Raw genomic sequence first — 14,870 nt, 5'->3', positions numbered from 1 at the left:
ATAAGATTATAAAGCAATAATTAGAGGCAAAACTGAACACACTGACAGCCAGCTCTTCTCCCAATCATGTGAGCTTTAGTGGATTCTCATTTTACCTTGTCATCCAGTACAAAAACCAACAAAGACGGGCATGTCCAGACATGTGAGGTCAATTCAGTATAGAGTTGGTGACTTGCAGAGTGCACATCTCCAATTTGCAGCATGCAAAAATGAAAAAAAGATTTACAGTGAGAGAAATTCTGGATAATATTTTTGGTAAAAATGAGGGAGAGGACACAGAGCAGCATAGTGATACGGATGAACAGGTTTCTGAGGAGGAGTATCATCCAGAAGACACAGACACATCTGATGAGTCTGATGAGGAGGTCATACCAAAGACTATAAAAATGGGAGCCATTACCTCTCTGCTTGGTACTCAGCATCAAGGCTTGGAATTAAAGTAGCAATGGTTGTCACACACACACACACACTAGGTGTGGCGAAATTATTCTCTGCATTTGACCCATCACCCTTGATCACCCCCTGGGAGGGGAGCAGTGGGCAGCAGCGGTGGCCGCGCCCAGGAATCATTTTTGGTGATTTAACCCCCGATTCCAACCCTTGATGCTGAGTGCCAAGCAGGGAGGTAATGGCTCCCATTTTTATAGTCTTTGGTATGACTCACAACCTACCGATCTCAGGATGGACACTCTAATTACTAAGCCACTGAGTAGGTCTGGGGGTTAAATTGGGGGTTAAATCACCAAAAATGATTCCCGCTGCTGCCCACTGCTCCCCTCACCTCCCAGGGGGTGAACAAGCTGATGGGTCAAATGCAGAGGACAAATTTCACCACACCTAGTGTGTGTGTGACAATCATTGCTACTTTAACTTTAACTTAACTTAACTTGATTTGCTGTTGTTTGTTTGACCTTGCAAATCTATATTTTGTGTTATGACTTGTTCTGCTTTTCATTTTGTGTTTGTCTTAAAGTTCTGTTGCTGAAAAAAATACTTTTTAGCCTTTTTCTTGAAGTAAATATATATGGGTCGAAATTGACCCGTAACACTATAGATGTTACTTTAGTTAAAATTATTAAAATGAAAAAATAAATAAAACAAATTTATTTAAGAGATGTGTTCTAATACCCCTCAGTTTTTGTCAGGTAACACAACAACCTTTTATTTATTTATACGATTCTCTTGAGATTCATTTTACAGTTTTTTTAATTGAAATCGAGGGGTATACAGACAAAAAAAAGGCCCAATGGCCCACACCAAAAATATTAAAACCAATATTTTCATGGATAAGGAAGCCTAACAAGGTATCCAAGAGATTAGAAACAAATTGGATGATAGATAATTGTTAACATAAGAGATGGTAACAGAAAGCTAACACAAGAGGAAGGTTAAAAGGTCCGCCAGAAAACAATAACCCAAGCACTTTTTCATTACTTTTTAGTAAAGTAGTCTTCTTCTACTCAGCCCACTCCTGCTTCATTGTGACTGCATATGTAATCAACCCTAGTTTGAATGGTTTCATCAAGCCTATTTGGGTGATGTTCGGTGGGCCAAATGAAAAGCTTTGGCTGGCCGGATGTGGCCCGCAGGTCACCAGTTGAATAGGCCTGCTGTATAGCCTTGTCACAAATAGCGCTTGTCAACATTTGTTATGCTTGTCACAAAATAAAATGTTCCTCAGGCCAGATGGACGCTCATTGGGTGACTAATGAGCCTAACAGTAGTTTGACACTGACTGAAGCGTGACATGTCAAACATACTGCTGGGCATTGTTTTTAAGCATATCCCGTTTATGGATTCCAATTAGCCAATTATCAGGCCGGCTGTTTTTGTCCATATTTGCCCCTTTCGACCAAAGACAGCAAATGCTCAATTATGTTATGTTTTATAAGATTGTCTTGTTGTCTGAGGTGTGTTAAGATTGAATTTATCCTGATAATTGGCTCCAAAACAAGGCAGGACCGGTAATCGTAAATATTGAACACGATTAATATTTGCAATTATTATCTACCAAAACTCTTCCTGTCTGTGGGGAACGCCGACGACGCCTCTGAGCCATCGGTTTGTACATATGGACGTGTTACAGAAAGTAGCCAATCAGGAAGCTAAAAAAACACCCATTAAAGCTAATTTATTGAGAACATACTCACCTTTCGCTCGCTCTGAGATGAAAAAGACCTCCCTATGACTTTTTCTGATCTTTTTTTTTTTGTTTGGGATTTTTCCATCAAAAATGGTCCAAGATCATTCCCTCCTCTCATATGTCATTTTCTATATTGCCTTTATTTGCTAATTGCTAGAGTGGTTGGTTGTTTTAAAGCTTCTTGTTCTTTGATTTTGTTAGCTCACAAACAGTGGGTGATACTGTGAAATTTGGTATCAATCAGTACTGTAAATAAAGGACTACTATGGTCAAAATTGATACCGATACTGACATTTTTGACTAGAAATGTCATGATCATTGAATAATTCTGTAAATTTGAAAATATGTTCTGCAAATTATAGACCCATAAAAGAGAAACTACAACAAAAGTATGAATCACACTACACTAGTATCAATCTGATACCAATACCCACCTTGGTATCGATACGCCCACCTCTTTAGATCACTTTTGTTTCGGCAAGATTTCGGGTTTGAAGGACTAGAGTCTGGCTCCGTGGTGGGGCAGAATTGTTATGTGTGTGCTCTGTTGATATTATCGTAGCACACCACACACGTAAAGATCAAACTGCTCAATGCCTGATTTTTTTGTCTTCATGTCTTTGTCTGTAACAGATAAAAAATATTCTAAGATTTAGAAAAAAAACCTTTGTGTGTACCAGCCTTGAAAAACTCTTAGTTAACCCTGAGGTAATCAATTACCACTGCATGTTAATGGACAGTTAGCACGCACACACTTCTGCCAATACTGTCCTCTGAGCTCTGGGGCATCCCAGTCAATAGGAGCTCATTTGGAATGTGCTTAATTGTGGGTGGCTATGGCAACAAGGGCTCGAGTCAGGAGGATTTGGCTTTCACTTTTCGGACATGACCTAATGTGTGTTAGTGAATGGGCGTAGTAATCAATCAACCCTTAAAAACACGAGTCTTCAATGTTTTCAAACAGACAGATGGATCCAGGACCCCTCCTCATGCATCTTCTATACAATTGTGCATACATTAAACTGGTCCTAAAGGGACATTGTTTTGTGCAATATTCTTACAGAATCTGTTTTATAGTGTCAGTCAGATCTTAAAGATACAAGTAGGGATGTGCTGATTCCGATACCAGACATGCATGAGTGAGATTGGGCAATACCAATACCGATACCGATCACATGTATTGTGACTTCGTAAGCTAGACCCCAAGATGCAAAGGCGGGAAGGAGTCGTGTAACAAAAAGTGTCCTTTAATAAAAGGTTATAACCCACGTCTTGTGTAAATATCAAAAAGTGAAGGTACACAGAAAAAGGGGTACCATGAAGAATAAAGAAACACAAAAAAACAAACAAGTAGCCAGGCTAGGAGGCAGGGCTCTAGACTAACACTGGGAGATGCCGTGATGGTACAATTTACCAGCTAAGTGATGGTAACACAAGAAAGCACAAAACATATCTAACAGGCTCTAGGAGGTTAGAAGAGCTCGTTTGAGAACGTATGAGGAAAGAACCGGCGTATCTCAGCAGCACACCAGCAGTTGACAATGGGTGGAAACAATCAGCATCAGGTGCGTCCAGTAGCTCCACCTCCAGTCCAAGTGATAGCTGCAGAAAAAGGGAAAAAGAGACAGATGAGAATACAGGCGCAGGAAGACTGAAAATCAGTGGGGCATGAACAAAGAATGTATTAACAATATATCTACTCGGGCTGGGCAATATGGCTGAAAACTGTATTACGATATAAGACCAGGTAAAAATATATATTAAGTGTAAATATTTTTATTTTAAATGTGCCCTTCATCTGATTATCATCCCATCAACTATCAAGGCAGAAACGAAAGAAAATGTCAACACAACCATGGTAAACAAAATTCTGAAAATATATTGAATACTTAACAATGACCTCTTAAAATTAAAGTGCAAAAATAAGAAATACATAAGAAATGCCTAATAAAGTGTAACAAAATATTGCAAAGTGTGAAAATATAAACGTTATAATGAATAACTATTTTCTACAGGTTTAGTGCTAGGAAGGTGAGGCTGTTCACTAAGGTGGGGACGAGTGCCTTGCATAATTTACAGACTACATTGGTCTGACTATAGTTCGTTTTTCAAAAATCCAAAGGACTCCCATACTGTCGAGGTACATTTTTCTGTTTTATCAACAATTTCTGTGCTCTCTGCTGTCCTCATTTTCAGTTTGTCTTCTCACTCCATGCAAAGAATCAACAGCGAGACAAGAAAATGGCACAACCAAAAATGATAGTTGATACTATTACCTGATTGGCAATTAGCATGTTACTCCCTCTAATCAGTGATCACTTCCTGCATTGCTCAGTTACCAGAGAGCAAGTGCCTTTGCACATGCAACAAACGCAACTTTCTGTTGCTATCGACAAAGAAAAAACGTTCTATCTTACACATTTTTTATTGATATCAACTACGTGTCCATCGCGATATATATTGATATAATTTTATCGCCAAGCCCTACTATCTACTACTTAAATAAGTCCTTTTTTGCCGGCTTCCTCCCACCAATTTGTTTGAGAACCTATAGCTCTCATTGTAGCGACTTAATCACTAATTTCAGCGGTACTAATGAATTAAGAAGGTACTACTGCCTTTGGAGAAGACTTGTAGTTATTTTTCATCCACATGTGCTGCCGTACAGCGGTGACATTGCAGAGCTGAGGCGTGGCGCATTCGTGTGTCAAAACGCACACACAGAGCGCATACAATCAGAAAAATTGTCTCAAAGAGTAATGACAAAATAAGAGCAAGTCTACTGGTTAATAAAAAGGCAATATAAAGGCATTTGGGCTTCAGAGCTATCAATAAAGATGACGCTTTAAACACGGAAGTGCCGCGCTGCAAGCTCTGCTTTAAAACATGCCTCGCCAAATGTGTCAATACAGCATTACCACTGTTGCTTCAAATTCAGGTAAACATTTTAATAACAAACATTCAGACCTCCACAAAGAGTTTAAAGCGAAAAGTTGAAAATGATAATGATGCCAAAAACATAAAAAAAGATGGGAAGTCCTCAAAGGCTTATTTTGAAAGTGTAATTATGTTTATAGATTATATGCAATCTGTTGTTGTGTTCCCTAATTTGAGTGACCTGGACATAATCTGGACTGTACATAAATGCTTTTTCTGAAAATGCAAATTTGTTTATATATTATATGCAATCTGTTGTGTTCCCTAATTTTTTTATTTTCATTGTACATGAATGAAGGTGTGTGTTGCTGAGCCCGACTTGGACATTATCTGGACTGGACCTGGTTTTAAAAACCCTTTAAACAAATCTAATTTCATTTACAACCTGGTCTGGTGAAGATAGGGTCCTTTTTTTTTCTTCTTTTTTCTTTTTTCTTTAAAAATAAAATAAGATAAATAAATAAACATTTTCTTTGATAAAAAAGAAAGTAAAATAATATAAAAATAATTACATAAAAAATAGTAATTAATGAAAATGTTAGTGGACCAGCAACACATACAATCATGTGTGCTTCAGGGACTGTGTCCCTTGCAGTCGTGTTGTCCATGTTGTGGGAACCAGAATATTGGTAGCAGAAAGAAACAACCCCTTTTGTGTGAGTGGGTGTGGATGAGTGTGAATGGGGGAGGGAGGTTTTTTTTTGGGTTGATGCACTAGTTGAAAGTGTATCTTGTGTTTTTTCTATGTTGATTTAATAAAATAAAAAAATAAAATAAATAAATAAAATAAAGAGTTTAAAGCGTGGCAGGTAACATAGTTAACAGCTTCCCCCGTGCACACATACAGTAGATACGAGACGCGCATACAGCTGGTTGGCTTGTCGTAATGTAAAATAATGCAAGTAAATTGACTGAATTTCGTAACAAATTCCCACTTTTTCATTTGTGTTTTACCATTAACAATGTGTGTTTCACCTGCTACTTGTCTTATCTGTGTATTTTTAGCCTTGTTTTCAGTGATTACTAATTATTGTTTATGTCTTAAAGCACAAGTCAATATAGGCAACCATAAATCATGAAGTATTTAATACAAATGTCAATGAAGCTTTCTAATATTTTCTAACCTAATTCTAGATTATGGCAAACTTTATAAGCAGTAGAAAATGGATGGATGGATGGATTGTGAACTGTTGTTTGAGTGCAATAGGAAAAACCCAAGTGTTTAACGTGCCTTTTAATTGTAATTCCAATCTTTTAAAATTGTCCTTTGGGTGCAATAACAAACATACTGTATGTATAATCATAAGTTTAATCATAAATGTTCTGTTAAAATGAAGTCAATAATAACATTGTTGTGGTCCCCTTTATTTTAAAAAATAGAAAAAAAAAATTGAAATACATAACGGTATACATTTTGGTACCAAAATATTGGTGTCGGTACAACTCTAGGTGGGATGTATGTGCAAACGTATCTATGAAGTCACTTACGTGCCCAAACGTAAACTATGCAGTGACATAGCAAGTGGTGTCCCAATTCCTAGGGAAGATTAAAAAGCTCTACCCCGTTATACTTAATTTGAGGGTGTAGTTGTTGTGAATGAGGGGGTATATTGGGATTGGGCCTTAGTGTGTCTTCTTGATGCTACAATACATTAAATTACTATAATTAGTTTTCACGTAAAACCCCCAAATTTTAAAAATGTGGCGGTTATTAAATATATATATATATGTATATGTGTGTATGTATATGTATAAAACCTGGGGTGACCACTCCTTATGCATCAGTCGGTGACGTCTCTGCGCCCGGACGTGTCTTCATGCAAGAGTATCCCCTGCTGGCCCCACTATGGACTGGACTCTCACATTATTAACTGTGTCCACTCGGCATCCATTGCACCGGTCACCCAGGGGGGATCCCCACATCTGTGGCCCCTTCCAAGGTTTCTCGTTGATCCCATTGGTTTGATTTTATTCTTGCCCTGATGTGGGATGTGAGCCGAGGATGTCGTTGTGGCTTGTGCAGCCCTTTGAGACATTTGTGATTAAGGGCTATAGAAGTTAACTTTAATTTATATATATATATATATATATATATATATATATATATATATATATATATATATATATATATATATATATATATATATATATGTATGTATGTATGTATGTATGTATGTATGTATGTATGTATGTATGTATGTATGTATGTATATATATATATATATATATATATATATATATATGTATATGTATGTGTGGGAAAAAAAATCACAAGACTATTTCATCTCTACAGGCCTGTTTCATGAGGGGGGGTACCCTCAATCGTCAGGAGATCCTGACGATTGAGGGTACCCCCCCTCATGAAACAGGCCTGTGGAGATGAAATAGTCTTGTGATTTTTTTTCCCACACATACATATATTGCGCTCTACTACGGTATCGAGCACTATTTTTTGGATAACCTTATTAAGACATATATATATATATGTATGTATGTATGTATGTATATATATATATATATATATATATATATATATATATATATATATATATACATACATATATATATATATATATATATATATATATATATATATATATATATATATATATATATATGTATATATGTATGTATGTATGTATGTATATATATATAATATATATATATATATAATATATATATATATATATATACATACATATATATATATATATATATATATATATATATATATATATATATAAATTAAAGTTAACTTCTATAGCCCTTAATCACAAATGTCTCAAAGGGCTGCACAAGCCACAACGACATCCTCGGCTCACATCCCACATCAGGGCAAGAATCAAATCAAACCAATGGGATCATATATATATATATAATATATATATATATATATATATATATATATATATATATATATATATATATATATATATATATATATAACAAATTGCTTGTTAATGTTCCCCTTAGCAAATAAAACAAATGTATTTGAATGCCTGTGATGAGGATGAGAGCGGGGGCGGTGGGTTAAAAGCTGATTGAGATGGATATGAGGTAATATCCCCTGGGTTAACAGTATGACAATAACAGAGATTCAATGAAACACACACACACACACACACACATCTGTTCGTCAGTGCAACATCAGGCTGGTCAATGACTTCATTTGTACCACCTCTTTGTTGCTGGATGGACGCTTGCTGCTTCACGCAAATAATCTTTTTGTGTTTGGAACTGAATGCTATTGTTTTTATTTCCACCAGAAGCTTTCTACCAGAGGATTAACATGCGTCTGATGACTTTTTAATGGAGTAGAAAACAAGCAAAGCTGTGTGTCACTTAGCTGTTGACTAAAATGGACATCCAGCAACTGCGGGTGCTGCGTTACGGCCTCCCTCAGAGCGTCAGCGACTCGGGGCTCTTTTATAACCACATCCTGGGCAGGTTGGTGCCAACTACTTTGTGTGCGTGCTGACGAGCGGTGATTGATGTCCAAGCCAAAGGGACATGTTTGGACGCTTTGTTGCCATTCAGATTATGCTTCGTGATTCTGAAGCCAAAAATGTTGTCGGACTGTGTGCAATTGCACAGTGAATCTTTTCTTGTTGAATTCAATCAGAGCTAGAATAGTAATGTATAGTCTTAATCCTCAAACTGTTGTTCAGCCAAAGAATTGAGGTTATTTTGGATTAGCTTTTGTGTCTGCAGATCATTTCCTGGCAAAACTGTATTAGGTCTCAGAGTATCCTAGTTGCATCCTCTCTGTAGGATACTGTCAGTAATGGAGTCTTCTTTATTCCGAACCATACAGTATCTCTAATAGGCTCTTCATACATGTTTAATCCACTCACATATCAAACACTGCATCGCTTCTGGCTACAGCAGCCGTATTTTGTTGTATCTTTGCAGACCTTTGAAAAGGGGAAGTCAAGTCTGTGTTTTACCTTCTCCCTCACTCATACTCCCCACAATATGCAGAACCAACATCGGGAGTTTTAATATATGCAAATCGCCTCGGCAGGGAAAACGGTATGTAGGTCACATATTGTAACTGTGTTATTTTATAACTGTGCAAATGTAGAAGCGTTACAAACCGATGCATCGCTGCTGAGCTTTGATACACACAACAGGACATTTAGTTAAGAACATAAGAACATTAATGTCGGCATTAATGCCATTAAGGCCTCACTCTGTCCTGTATAGACACTCACTGCTCTATAGACACACACACACAAACAGACTCGATGGCTTAGCCCATTCTGCCGGGTTACACTGCACTTTAGGTATCAGCCGTTAGATAAACACACTACAGTGTAGCTCAGCGGTTACAATCTGGTCATCACGGGGGTCACGGAGGCTTTGGCGACAGTATATGTAGATTATACGATGCTTAACTGCACCGTATCAATATATATACACTGTACTTTTAAATTATGCATTAGTGGAAGATATGTTGTTCCAGTGCATGGGAATCCTCAGTGTCTGTTTAGCAGACAGTATTTATGCTAGAATATGTTAGCTCATGTTTATAATAGGTAAGGAATCCATAAAAAGGCTGTGGAATTCATACGTTTATGCAAGTATTTGCTTCCCTGTCATTAGTACTAGTACTTAGTATTTGGTTTAATTACCAAATTGCTTTGTGATCAAAAATGAAAGCATTCAGTGATCTTGAAAATTTGAAGTATCAGTATCACCATTGGTATGACAAATACTGCCCCTGTAGCTACTTGGTACCTATTACATTTTAAAGGGCAACTGCACTTTTTAGTGAAATTTAGCCTATTGTTCACAATCTTTATGAGAGACAAGAAGACAACATTTTTTTTTTTTTTTTTTTGCATTCTAATTTATAATAATCGGCTCTTTGTAGGTGGCTAGCAATGGATCTAATGGGAGCAATCCATTCTTCCTCTAAATCACTTTAAAATCCCTCCAAAAACCGCCAACAATACTTTTATGTTCTGTTACCTGTATAATAACCAAGCTGTAGCGACATTGTTATTGTCAGGCAAACACTGAGGAACTATTTTTCTAGCGTAGTAACACATCGTCTTGCGACGACACGCTACGGTTTTAACCATAAGCTAGCTACAGCAAGAGGTAAGCTCGCTACTGTGTGAACAGCTGAATGGCTTTTGAGTTTGTAATGCACAACACATTGGGATAGGACACCAATTTGTACTGACTGTAAAACATGAACAATCATATTGCAGTGTCTGTAAAGTATTAGCCCACATTTCTAGTTTTATTTGTACAAACCCCGTTTCCATATGAGTTGGGAAATTGTGTTAGATGTAAATATAAACGGAATACAATGATTTGCAAATCCTTTTCAACCCATATTCAGTTGAATATGCTACAAAGACAACATATTTGATGTTCAAACTGATAAACTTTTTTTTTTTTGCAAATAATCATTAACTTTAGAATTTGATGCCAGCAACACGTGACAAAGAAGTTGAGAAAGGTGGCAATAAATACTGATAAAGTTGAGGAATGCCCATCAAACACTTATTTGGAATATCCCAGAGGTGAACAGGCAAATTGGTAACAGGTGGGTGCCATGATTGGGTATAAAAGTAGATTCCATGAAATGCTCAGTCATTCACAAACAAGGATGGGGCGAGGGTCACCACTTTGTCAACAAATGCGTGAGCAAATTGTTGAACAGTTTAAGAAAAACCTTTCTCAACCAGCTATTGCAAGGAATTTAGGGATTTCACCATCTACGGTCCGTAATATTATCAAAGGGTTCAGAGAATCTGGAGAAATCACTGCACGTAAGCAGCTAAGCCTGTGACGTTCGATCCCTCAGGCTGTACTGCATCAACAAGCGACATCAGTGTGTAAAAGATATCACCACATGGGCTCAGGAACACTTCAGAAACCCACTGTCAGTAACTACAGTTGGTCACTACATCTGTAAGTGCAAGTTAAAACTCTCCTATGCAAGGCGAAAACCGTTTATCAACAACACCCAGAAACGGCGTCGGCTTCGCTGGGCCTGAGCTCATCTAAGATGGACTGATACAAAGTGGAAAATTGTTCTGTGGTCTGACGAGTCCACATTTCAAATTGTTTTTGGAAACTGTGGACGTCGTGTCCTCCGGACCAAAGAGGAAAAGAACCATCCGGATTGTTATAGGCGCAAAGTTGAAAAGCCAGCATCTGTGATGGTATGGGGGTGTATTAGTGCCCAAGTCATGGGTAACTTACACATCTGTGAAGGCGCCATTATGCTGAAAGGTACGTACAGGTTTTGCAGCAACATATGTTGCCATCCAAGCAACGTTACCATGGACGCCCCTGCTTATTTCAGCAAAACAATGCCAAGCCACGTGTTACATCAACGTGGCTTCATAGTAAAAGAGTGCGGGTACTAGACTGGCCTGCTTGTAGTCCAGACCTGTCTCCTATTGAAAATGTGTGGCGCATTATTAAGCCTAAAATACCACAACGGAGACCCCCGGACTGTTGAACAACGTAAGCTGTACATCAAGCAAGAATGGGAAATAATTCCACCTGAGAAGCTTAAAAATGTGTCTCTTCAGTTCCCAAACGTTTACTGAGTGTTGTTAAAAGGAAAGGCCATGTAACACAGTGGTGAACATGCCCTTTCCCAACTACTTTGGCACGTGTTGCAGCCATGAAATTCTAAGTTAATTATTATTTGCAAAAAAAAAATTAAGTTTATGAGTTTGAACATCAACTATCTTGTCTTTGTAGTGCATTGAATTGAATATGGGTTGAAAAGGATTTCCAAATCATTGTATTCCGTTTATATTTACATCTAACACAATTTCCCAACTCATATGGAAACGGGGTTTGTACACAGCTAGCTCGACAGTGTGTGTAGTTGTCATAACAAGCTTGGTGTGCTGCATGTATAATGATGAATATTACAGTGACTCACTCGATGGACAGTTGTGCGTTTGGTCTAGCTGGTCGGGGACATTTTTTCGGTTTAGTTTGGGTAAGCAATCCATTCATATAGAAATAGCTTGACTCCAAAGTTCCACATTTACAGCGTCAAGTAATGCCCATCTCACTCTCTTGGCTTCCGTCTGCTCCCAATGTTTCAGCCTCTACTTGTGTTCGCTTGTAGAAGCAGTAGTTCATCCTCCGTACATCCAGCTTCAAAAAGATAAAGTTGTGCATCCTCATGTGTCCAATAGTCGTTTTTGTTGTCGGTTACCAAGTCTGATATGATTAGAACACACATTTGTTGCCAGAAGTCGGCAGTGCGCCGCTACAGAAACAGAAGTAAATGGGCTGAGGAAAGAATGTAATGTAATGTATAAAATGACAAAAACATGTAAATATTGAATATATTACATATTATTTTGAATGTGTCTGTTACTACATATTATTTATACTTGTAGTGTGTAGATAACAGGTTGATGGAGGGCTTTGAAGTGTTTTTAGAGGGCTTTGAGGGCTACAATGGGATTAGCAATAGCCACATATTTAAATCGTTTTTTTATCTTCTTTAAAATCTTAAAAAGAAAAAGAAAAAATATGTTTGTTCTTGTCTCTCATATTGATTGTGAACGATAGGCAGTGCAGTTCCCCCTTAACAGAAGTGTGTATAGAACCATGTTACAACAGAAAGTAACCAGCTATTAACAGTAAATTAACACATAGAATAATAATTGTTTATCAGAGGTTGAGATAACACCTGGAAATTACTTGCCAAGAATGGCTAAATGTATAGATGTGTGTGTCCAAGTTAAAGGAAACGGCAGGCTGTCTTTTCTAATGGAATCATTACAATCTTTGGCAAGATGGGTAAGGTTTGCTGTGATCTGGAACAACATGGCACACAAACAACTATCAGAAATGCAGCCAATATTACATACAGATCATTTTTAATGAGACATGCAAATATACATTAAATACACAGAGGACATAAGGAAAGGAAAATACATTGACTCAAATATACCTACAAACAAGGCATAATGATGCAATATGCACATACAGTGAGCCTAAATAGCATGTTAGCATTGATTAGCTTGCAGTCATGCACTGAGCAAATATGCCTGATTAGCCCTCCACACAAGTCAATAACATCAACAAAGCTCACCTTTGTGCATTCACGCATAGCATAAAACATTTGGTGGACAAAATGAGACAAAGAAGGAGTGGCTTAAAACACGTCTTTCTGTGGCAGAGTTGGAGAAAGTTATACATGTAAACAAACTGTTGCATTAGAGTCTACACAACTATGGTCAGTTCAAGGAGCGCCAAAAATTGTAGGACAAAACGGTGCTCGCCAAATACTCTAATCATCCATCCATCCATTTTCTACCGCTTGTCCCTTTTGGGGTTGCGGGGGGTGCTGGAGCCTATCTCAGCTGCATTTGGGCGGAAGGCGGGGTACACCCTGGACAAGACGCCACCTTGTCACAGGGCCAACACAGATAGACAGACAACATTCACACTCACATTCACACACTAGGGCCAATTTAGTGTTGCCAATCAACCTATCCCCAGGTGCATGTTTTTGGAGGTGGGAGGAAGCCGGAGTACCCGGAGGGAACCCACGCAGTCACAGGGAGAACATGCAAACTCCACACAGAAAGATCCCGAGCATAAACACAAACATATTAAACAGTAGGCTTTCTAACAATTACAATTAACAATTCATTTGTGTCATGTTTGTTCTCCTACAGAAACCATATTAAAACAAAAAACAAAACATTTTCCCCATCTTTTTCCATTGTCATACATTTTTGAAAAAGCTCCAGGGAGCTACGAGGACGGCGCCAAAGAGGCGCATGAGGCTCTAGGTTGCCGACTCCTGGTCGAGAGAGAGCATATGATAATATAACAGCTATTAACTGTTGATGTGTCAGCATTGTTGAAGCCAGAAGTGCACGATACATCAGGAGGGTGGATCGATCCATAAATTGGTGGTGTTGACACCAAGGGTAATATCATATATCGATACTAGAGTAAATAGGTAGATAGTTTTACTTTCTTGAAATCCATGTTTTGTTTTTTTTTTGTTAATGTTGACAAATTTAGGGAATACCGTATTTTCCGGAATGTACAGCACACTGGTAGATAAGTCGCACCCACCAAATTTGAGAAGAAAACATATTTTTCCATTTATTAGCCACACTGCAAATACATACGTTGTGAAATGAGTTATTTACACAGAAATATTTTTTAAATGTTTATTTACATAACTTAATTGTTTTCAAACAGTGCCTGTAACACGGCAGGCAAACGGCCGATCAAACAAAACAGAAGTCATCATCATTGACACCTGAGGTGCATAAGGTAGCTCTCCAAAACATACTTAAAAACTCCACAGTGAATTTTTTTGAGTGAATTTACGAAAATGTATTAATACAAAAAGGATGTCATTGTAAGTTAATAATACTAACAAAGGCACTCGCAAACGTATTAGCATATTAGCTAAAGCTAACGACACTTGCTTGATTACATTTCGATAGCATGTACACAGATGCATGAAAACACTCCTACAGAAATCACACATGGGATGGTTTAGTAAGTGAGAAGTGTTTTAGTTATATTGTACAACTTACAAACATTGCTTGTAGTGATGAATGAAGAATACTTTCGAGCACAAACGCTATGGTTAACTAGAAGATGAAAGGGCACTTGCACTTCCAGTTTAAATCTCTAAACGGAAGGAAATGACTGTAGACATTCACCCGGCAGCAACTACAGTAAGCGAACTCGTCCAAAAGATGGCGCCATAGCACAAACAATAACACACCATTTCAGTGTCTTTGCATGTGTTTTATGAAAACTA

General features: G+C 37.7%; 1 protein-coding gene across 4 annotated transcripts in view; it reads left to right on the top strand.

The window, feature by feature from the left end:
* The window catches only part of evla (Enah/Vasp-like a), an 88,953-nt gene that overhangs the window by 23,998 nt on the left and 50,085 nt on the right, over positions 1-14,870 (top strand). The window contains exon 1 of one of the 4 annotated variants that reach the window (XM_061968356.1): positions 8,158-8,527. The exons of the other annotated variants lie outside the window; for them this stretch is intronic. Coding sequence (XP_061824340.1) covers positions 8,439-8,527 — 89 coding nt within the window. The 5' untranslated portion in view covers positions 8,158-8,438. Of the gene's footprint in view, positions 1-8,157; positions 8,528-14,870 lie in introns of those variants that run through there. 4 annotated transcript variants of the gene reach the window in all.

This window comes from Nerophis lumbriciformis, linkage group LG08 (genome assembly GCF_033978685.3).
Source record: "Nerophis lumbriciformis linkage group LG08, RoL_Nlum_v2.1, whole genome shotgun sequence".
Lineage (NCBI taxonomy): Eukaryota > Metazoa > Chordata > Actinopteri > Syngnathiformes > Syngnathidae > Nerophis > Nerophis lumbriciformis.
This window is presented reverse-complemented; position numbering and strand designations above follow the sequence as displayed.